The following is an 8,943-nucleotide window of genomic DNA, read 5'->3' as shown; positions in this document are numbered from 1 at the left end:
GTTGTTGTGATCATAAACTGTATGGATGTGATTACACGCAATACACTGAGCTTTCCCCTCACCATTGTAACGCGTTGCTTTTGCAAGGTTCCGTGAAAACGTTTCAGCTTTTATTTTCCTTTTTCGCCCTGAAGAAGATATCACAGGTTCCTCAAGTTCGTCCAAATGATCCATCCTCGATCACTTAGTCAGCTTAGACAAAACTCCTCTCAGCTAGCACGTCTTTTCAAAGTGAAAGTAGCCTTGTCACCTGACCTGAATACAGCGTGCTGATTTGCCTAAATGGACTTGTCGGCTTCTGTTCAAAAACAACAAGGGCGCTTGTCGGCTTCTGCAGTAAAACGTGAACTCACGATGCCTTGAAAGTGGACAAAACCGGCTTTTTTGACAAAATGTGTTTAGGGTTCAGACCATGCTATATGTGGAGAATAATGCACGGCAATCAGCTCCATTTGTTTTTTAAAGTGCCGTTTATCGGTTTTTGCAAATGAACTTCAAATATACATACACCAGTATTTAAAAATCTAATTAAAATATGAGTACATTTATGGATATTCATTAAGCAAAAATTAATTGGATGGTTCAGTGTTCTCATCTTTATCCCACAGATTTAACAAGTGCCCAGTGCATCCCTGCTCCTCTGGCTACACCAATCCCAGTAAGTGATGACCCACAGATGCCCTCACTGAGCCCAGTTGTGCCCCAAGATATGCCAGAAAGCCCAAGCCAGGAGCCATCGGGGCGGGTGCCGTACTCTGTGCCTGTATCTGAACACATGGGTGAATGTGTGATGAATGAGGACACCTCATGTCTGGACACCTTGCTGGAAAGTATTCCCAAAGGAGCTGAGATCTGTGTGGTGAGTGAAATAGAGAGCTGTAGGGAGGAACAGTGGGATATAGTTGCTCAATACTGGATTGATCAATGTAAAAGTACTGACTTTCTTATCTATCCATCAGAACCCAGTTCAAGGGGCCATTCCCACTAACCTACCAAACACTGCTGTGGGTTTGAGGCCTCCGTACTCTCCAGGTCTCCCAGCATCCTCCGCTCAGCTCACGACTCAATATTTCAACTCTGCTGTCAGTCCGCTCCCCCCACTGGAGTCCTCCTCAGTTCTAGGTCAAAGCGAAGCCTCTTCCCAGACGATGGACTCCCTCGGCTCCTTTAGCTCTGGAGCTGGAGACGCTGCTGGGAAGGGGGGGTCTGGATCACTAATCACAGGAGGACTGGATTCCCTTTCCGAGTACACACTTCCTGGTGAGTGTTTGAAATGTGATACACACTGCCATTCAAACGTTTGGTGTTTTGGAAAGAAATAGTTATTTTACTTAGCATGGAAGCATTAAATAATATTACCTTTATTTAAATAATATATAAAAAATCTTGACATTACAATAGTTCAATATTGATAAATCAAGTCTTTTTTTATTACATTCATTTTACTTTCTTTATTAATCTTAGGAGGACGAATGTCTCACAGTTTCATCCCCAGTTTGCGGAATCATAATGCCTCCAATGCAGTGAGTTTAAACTGTTCTGTACTTGTAAACTGCTCAGTCTTACTCAATATGTCTGCTTTGTATGCAACTTTAAATGTTTGGAAAAAAACGGTTTGCTATCTATCACCTACTCAAAGAATTGTTCTTGCTTTCAGCAGAATGGACCAGTTGGTACCAATCTTTCTCTGCTGTCACGAAACCCTCTGGCTGCCACACATGAGTTCAGACAGGCGTGCAATGCTTGCTACAGTCGCATAGGTATTGTACCTCTTAACTGTGTGATATGAAAAATAAGAACTATTCCTAAACATGTTGTACCTGTCTGAAAAAAAGTGAATCTTTTCAAAATTAGGGCCACGGGTCATGGACTATTATTATCAACCTGATGCCGCGCATCGCTGTAAGAGAGATGTGCTGCTCTGCCGCCTCAAATCCTCAGATGACCCCACCTGGAAGAGGGTGCGACCCCGTCCTGCTCGTAATAACTTTCTTGGGGCATTTGTTCTTTGCAAAGGTATGGCTCAGTGTTTATTGAAGAATTGTGGAAATTATGTACTGAATAGATGTTTGGGATGTACATTATTCTAAAATGGTTGTGGCCAGTGTTAAAGTCGGTTAGTGGTCTAACGACTCGCATGCTGATGCATGATGAATCTTGCATTTTTTCGGCCAATAATCCTTTTAAAATATTAAAAATCAAATGAATTGTGATTCAGTTCAATATTTTTAAATATATACACATTAAATTACTTGCATACACATGATTGTGGCATGATTCACATCCTGACAGCTCTCCCTCGCAGACACGTGCCTTTCACTGAATTGTGCTCGCTTTCCGTTCCATCAGTAACTCTCATTGACATGTTTTCTGAGTACTTTTTGTGTGATCGTTCCTCAGGCCTGTTACTCGCAGTCATATGAGCAAATGACGGCTCTCTACAATAGTGCTGTGGTCTTACAACCAAATGCTCACAACCCGTTGATGAAAGCTACCAGTTCATTGCGTGGCCACTGCTACTAAAAATATTAAATGATTTCATATTATAAAAATCGTATTGCTATTTTCTGTAAGATAAAATACTGTTGTTTTAGTGGTATAATTGTTTACATGGGAGAGCAGAAGACATTGAGGGGTCTTAGGATATAGGGAAAAACCTGGAAAGTAATAGGGAATTTAAAAATGGGCACATTCAGTACCAGAAAACTCATGGAAAGAAAATATTTAAAAGACATATGGAATGTTTTCCTAGGTTTGTTCAGTTCTAAAATATTTTATCAGCACATTGCACTCTTTGATATATATCCAAATAGCCTGTATGTACATGTGTTCAGTGTTTACTTTAAACTGTAATAATTAAGTCGTTTTTTAACTAAAGACGCATTAGGAGAAGCATTTACATAATCTTACGAATGCACTAAAAATATAGAATCAAATCTATAATTGAATAGAATTCATTGTGAGCAGCATTAAATCTAATTATTCTGAATTTGTGAAATCCAAATGTGCAAATCAAAAACATGTGAATTGTGGATCGAATCAATTTGCTGTTTGCCCAACGTTTAACTCCTCTAGAATCTACTCATGCTGGAAACAGATAATCAAGATTTAATTGTTTTTGTTAAAAAAAATGATATGTACATGTATGTAATATTATGATAATTTATAATTTCATAATGATAAGATTGAATAATTAAGCTCATTGATCATTCTCTCTTTCCAGAGGTATTCCCACTAACCTACCAAACACTGCTGTGGGTTTGAGGCCTCCGTACTCTCCAGGTCTCCCAGCATCCTCCGCTCAGCTCACGACTCAATATTTCAACTCTGCTGTCAGTCCGCTCCCCCCACTGGAGTCCTCCTCAGTTCTAGGTCAAAGCGAAGCCTCTTCCCAGACGATGGACTCCCTCGGCTCCTTTAGCTCTGGAGCTGGAGACGCTGCTGGGAAAGGGGGGTCTGGATCACTAATCACAGGAGGACTGGATTCCCTTTCCGAGTACACACTTCCTGGTGAGTGTTTGAAATGTGATACACACTGCCATTCAAACGTTTGGTGTTTTGGAAAGAAATTAGTTATTTTACTTAGCATGGAAGCATTAAATAATATTACCTTTATTTAAATAATATATAAAAAATCTTGACATTACAATAGTTCAATATTGATAAATCAAGTCTTTTTTTATTACATTCATTTTACTTTCTTTATTAATCTTAGGAGGACGAATGTCTCACAGTTTCATCCCCAGTTTGCGGAATCATAATGCCTCCAATGCAGTGAGTTTAAACTGTTCTGTACTTGTAAACTGCTCAGTCTTACTCAATATGTCTGCTTTGTATGCAACTTTAAATGTTTGGAAAAAAACGGTTTGCTATCTATCACCTACTCAAAGAATTGTTCTTGCTTTCAGCAGAATGGACCAGTTGGTACCAATCTTTCTCTGCTGTCACGAAACCCTCTGGCTGCCACACATGAGTTCAGACAGGCGTGCAATGCTTGCTACAGTCGCATAGGTATTGTACCTCTTAACTGTGTGATATGAAAAATAAGAACTATTCCTAAACATGTTGTACCTGTCTGAAAGAAGTGAATTTTTTTTCTGTATAAGGGTCACGGGTGATGGACTACCATTATCAACCTGATGCAGCGCATCGCTGTAAGAGAGATGTGCTGCTCTGTCGCCTGAAATCCTCAGATGACCCCACCTGGAAGAGGGTGCGGCCCCGTCCTGCTCGTAATAACTTCCTTGGGGCCTTTGTTCTCTGCAAAGGTATGGCTCAGTGTTTATTGAAGAATTGTGGAAATTATGTACTGAATAGATGTTTGGGATGTACATTATTCTAAAATGGTTGTGGCCAGTGTTAAAGTCGGTTAGTGGTCTAACGACTCGCATGCTGATGCATGATGAATCTTGCATTTTTTCGGCCAATAATCCTTTTAAAATATTAAAAATCAAATGAATTGTGATTCAGTTCAATATTTTTAAATATATACACATTAAATTACTTGCATACACATGATTGTGGCATGATTCACATCCTGACAGCTCTCCCTCGCAGACACGTGCCTTTCACTGAATTGTGCTCGCTTTCCGTTCCATCAGTAACTCTCATTGACATGTTTTCTGAGTACTTTTTGTGTGATCGTTCCTCAGGCCTGTTACTCGCAGTCATATGAGCAAATGACGGCTCTCTACAATAGTGCTGTGGTCTTACAACCAAATGCTCACAACCCGTTGATGAAAGCTACCAGTTCATTGCGTGGCCACTGCTACTAAAAATATTAAATGATTTCATATTATAAAAATCGTATTGCTATTTTCTGTAAGATAAAATACTGTTGTTTTAGTGGTATAATTGTTTACATGGGAGAGCAGAAGACATTGAGGGGTCTTAGGATATAGGGAAAAACCTGGAAAGTAATAGGGAATTTAAAAATGGGCACATTCAGTACCAGAAAACTCATGGAAAGAAAATATTTAAAAGACATATGGAATGTTTTCCTAGGTTTGTTCAGTTCTAAAATATTTTATCAGCACATTGCACTCTTTGATATATATCCAAATAGCCTGTATGTACATGTGTTCAGTGTTTACTTTAAACTGTAATAATTAAGTCGTTTTTTAACTAAAGACGCATTAGGAGAAGCATTTACATAATCTTACGAATGCACTAAAAATATAGAATCAAATCTATAATTGAATAGAATTCATTGTGAGCAGCATTAAATCTAATTATTCTGAATTTGTGAAATCCAAATGTGCAAATCAAAAACATGTGAATTGTGGATCGAATCAATTTGCTGTTTGCCCAACGTTTAACTCCTCTAGAATCTACTCATGCTGGAAACAGATAATCAAGATTTAATTGTTTTTGTTAAAAAAAATGATATGTACATGTATGTAATATTATGATAATTTATAATTTCATAATGATAAGATTGAATAATTAAGCTCATTGATCATTCTCTCTTTCCAGAGGTACAAGAGCGTCAGGAGTGTCAGTATGGTGAAAACTGCACTTTTGCCTATTGCCAAGAGGAGATAGATGTTTGGACACAAGAGAGGAAGGGAGCTCTAAGTCGTGAGCTTCTGTTTGACCCTCTGGGTACCAACGAACGACGGGCCCTCAGTGTCACCCGTCTCCTTCAGCTCCATATGGGCATGTTTATGTTCCTCTGTGAGGTAATGTGCACCTTCATATTTAATGTCTGTCTCAGCTAGATATGTTACATTCTTGCTTTGATATGTTGTCCAAGTGATTATTCTGGCCTCTGGCTTCCTGTAGGAATGTTTTGACAGTAAGCCTCGTATCATTAGCAAGAGAAGCAAGGAGAATCTCGCTGTGTGTTCCAACCTCACTGCACGACATCCCTTTGATGATAACAAGTGAGTCTTTTTTTGCCGCATTGAGACTTGGATCACTAATATGATTTTGCAGCACTTAAACAGCCATCGCATCATATCCCCTCTCAAATGTTTGTGTCTAACAGGTGCCTGGTGCACGTGGTTCGCTCAGCAAACGTGCGCTACAGTAAAGTGCGCTCTCTTCACCCACTCTGCCAGTTTGACGTGTGCCGCCATGAGGTGCGATATGGCTGCCAGCGAGAGGACAGTTGCTCCTTTGCACATTCAGTCATAGAACTCAAGTGTTGGGTGCTTCAGCAGGACACAGGTACATAAAACATGCTATAATAATGTTTGTATGCATGCACACTTCAATCTGCTGTTTTGATTTATAATCCATAAGCTCATGTATATATGTTTAAGCTTTTTGTGTTTTGAATGTTCAGTCCATTTAAGAAACCTTTTGATTCATTTGAAAAACAATTGATTTCATCCATTTTTTTTTTCAGTAAGATTTTTTAAAAATAAATTAATACTCAGCCAGTATGCATTAAATTAAAGTGTTAGTTAATACTTTTATGGCATTTCTAATAAATGCTGTTGTTTTAAAATGTTCTATTTTTAAAAAATCAGTTTTTACAAAAATATTAAGCAGCACAACTGTTTTCAATCGGGATGGATCGATCCGATACTCAGTATCGGTATCGGCTTCGATAATGGCATTTTCTGCCGGATCATGTATCGGTCAGACGAGATCGATCCAAATCCGATATAGTGCGTATACTACTGTGTTATTGTTAAGCCCCACGAAAGGCACAAAAACATTATAAAGCACCATAAAGTTTTTGTGCTCTAGATTTTAAGTGTTCTGAAGCCGTTCCATAGTTTAATGTGAAGTATAAATGAATATTTAAGTCAAGTTCACAAACTCTTCTCCCCGCTGTGTCTGTCTGTCATCCTCCATTCAGCATTCAGACTGCGTGTCACATTCGGTTACTACAGTCAAAACGTTGAAACTCTCTTCAAGAGTGCACAATAACTGAGATTTAAAACAGTTAAAAGAAAAGGCTTAATAAAATATCGCACAGATATAATATACATTAGTGTTGTCAAAAGACGCTGTACTTCGGTACCAAGTCGGTACTAAAAAAAATGAAAATGTTACGGTACCAGGTTTTTTTTAAGTACCGGTGGTACCGAGTACACGGTCAACCCGGTTCTTGATGCGCTATCCGAAAGGTGCGCAGATGCGCTCTCTTCATAAAAGCACTGAGACGTGGCGACCTCAGAACGAGGAAACACACCAAACTAACAAAACACTTTAAAGACACCCACATTAAATGAAAGAGTTCAAGCAGGTAAGTTTGTTTAATTTTTTATATTTGTGTTTCCCATACATTGATTTATTTGAGGCGGCCCACCACAATATCAAAACCCACAGCCACAAATAGATTTTCCAAAAGGCTTTGACTTTGTTGAATAATCATGAGCACTGCACGTGTCAAAGTCGAAACCCGGTGCGGGTGTTTTTATATCACTGTATTTCTGAAGGAAACGACTGTCTTCAGAAAATTATGGATGTCATTTTCATTTCATCTTGCCTGTAATGCCTGAGCAGCGTTTGTGAGCTGAGCGCTGCTTTGTGTACAGCGTTACAGGGAAACCTGATCTCTCGTGCTCTACAAGCGCCTCCTGCTGGCAGAGAATGAATTTGCATATATATGCCGCCACAGATAGAGTGCAGGTTCTGGGGGAAACACTGCATATTATTCAATATTTTAATTTGAATGTCGGATTGAAATGAACACTGTTATTGGAGTAGTTAATCGTTAGCATAAGCGCGGCTAATGCTAATATAATGAGCATATGAATGAAGTTTCTTTAACTATTTAATGCTCCTATAACTTTTATTAGGGTAAAAAAACAGGAGGACATGATATTTACTATTTTTACACTCCAGAGGCTTTTAAATTAATTGTGAATCTAAAATATGTGTGTTAGTGTGTTAGAAAATGGTTAACATTGTTTGTGTCATATCAGTCAGAAGTTCTGGGCTTTTTATTTTAAATTTTTTAAGCTATTAAGCTATCTATTCTTGGCTGAATAGCTCTAGGTTTCAAAATCCCTTTAAAATTAAATATGTACACATTTTGGATTAAATTAAAGTAGTCAAAAAATTTTATTAGCATGCTTTTGTGTTTTGCTTTGGTACCGAAAACCGTGGATTTTCACGGGTATTGGTACCGAATACTGAAATTTTGGTACTTTGACAACACTATTACGCATCAATATCTCTTCCCTTTTTTTATGAGGAGCGCTGCACACTGTTGACTCCATTTTGCTTCAAGCGCATCATTCTGCACACGGGATGCGCATAAGCGCTTTGTGCCGCTCTGTATTGGAGTCATACCCTTTCATATTATACTTTTGCTCAATGAAAGATTATTAATAGTCTTTTTTTTCTGTTCTATCTATCATATGTTGCTGTGATTAAGTGTAGGACTAAATCTGGTAGGCCTACACATTGCTCTTTGTATTGTTGTAAAATACATTCATGAAAATCAAGTAATATATAAATATATATTATAGTAGTCAACATTTGAAGTGGATCAAAACCTTTCATCAAAGTTGTCCTAAAACCAAAATAATACCCGTTCTTGTCTTAGGACAACTTTGATTAACTTTTTTGATCCACTTCAAATGTTGACTACTGTATAAATTAAAAGACATTTCTTTTAAATGTATAGCAGAGTAATGAGGCAGCAACATATGAGATCAGATGAACAAGAAAGGCTATTATTAATCTTTCATTGCGCAAAAGTATTATAATACTAAAGGCTCCAAATACAGAGCGGCACAAAGCGCTTATGCGCATCCCTTGCGCAGAATGATGCGCTTGCAGCAACACGGAGTCGCAGCGCTCCACATAGAGAAGTACAAAGCACAAAGTGAAGAGATATTGATGTGTAGTCACTATTGTATTAAATATGTGCATTAGTTTGAGCCTTTTCTTTTAACAGTTTTAAATTTCACTTACTGCGCTCGTGACGAACAATTCATAGTGCTCTCTACTCCAGTCTTGTGATCTAACCAGATATCC

General features: G+C 38.3%; 1 protein-coding gene across 1 annotated transcript in view; it reads left to right on the top strand.

The window, feature by feature from the left end:
- The window catches only part of LOC107584177 (zinc finger CCCH domain-containing protein 7B-like), a 25,233-nt gene that overhangs the window by 8,224 nt on the left and 8,066 nt on the right, over positions 1-8,943 (top strand). The window contains exons 11-20 of the mRNA XM_016270682.1: positions 609-859; positions 1,658-1,760; positions 1,855-2,016; positions 3,226-3,510; positions 3,716-3,774; positions 3,909-4,011; positions 4,107-4,268; positions 5,476-5,681; positions 5,785-5,885; positions 5,990-6,171. Of these exons, the coding sequence (XP_016126168.1) occupies positions 609-859; positions 1,658-1,760; positions 1,855-2,016; positions 3,226-3,510; positions 3,716-3,774; positions 3,909-4,011; positions 4,107-4,268; positions 5,476-5,681; positions 5,785-5,885; positions 5,990-6,171 (1,614 nt within the window). The remainder of the gene's footprint in view (positions 1-608; positions 860-1,657; positions 1,761-1,854; positions 2,017-3,225; positions 3,511-3,715; positions 3,775-3,908; positions 4,012-4,106; positions 4,269-5,475; positions 5,682-5,784; positions 5,886-5,989; positions 6,172-8,943) is intronic.

Source organism: Sinocyclocheilus grahami, unplaced genomic scaffold (assembly GCF_001515645.1).
Source record: "Sinocyclocheilus grahami isolate Dianchi unplaced genomic scaffold, SAMN03320097.WGS_v1.1 scaffold57.1, whole genome shotgun sequence".
In the NCBI taxonomy this organism is placed as follows: domain Eukaryota; kingdom Metazoa; phylum Chordata; class Actinopteri; order Cypriniformes; family Cyprinidae; genus Sinocyclocheilus; species Sinocyclocheilus grahami.
Note: the sequence above shows the minus strand (reverse complement) of the source record. Positions and strands in the feature narration are given on the sequence as shown.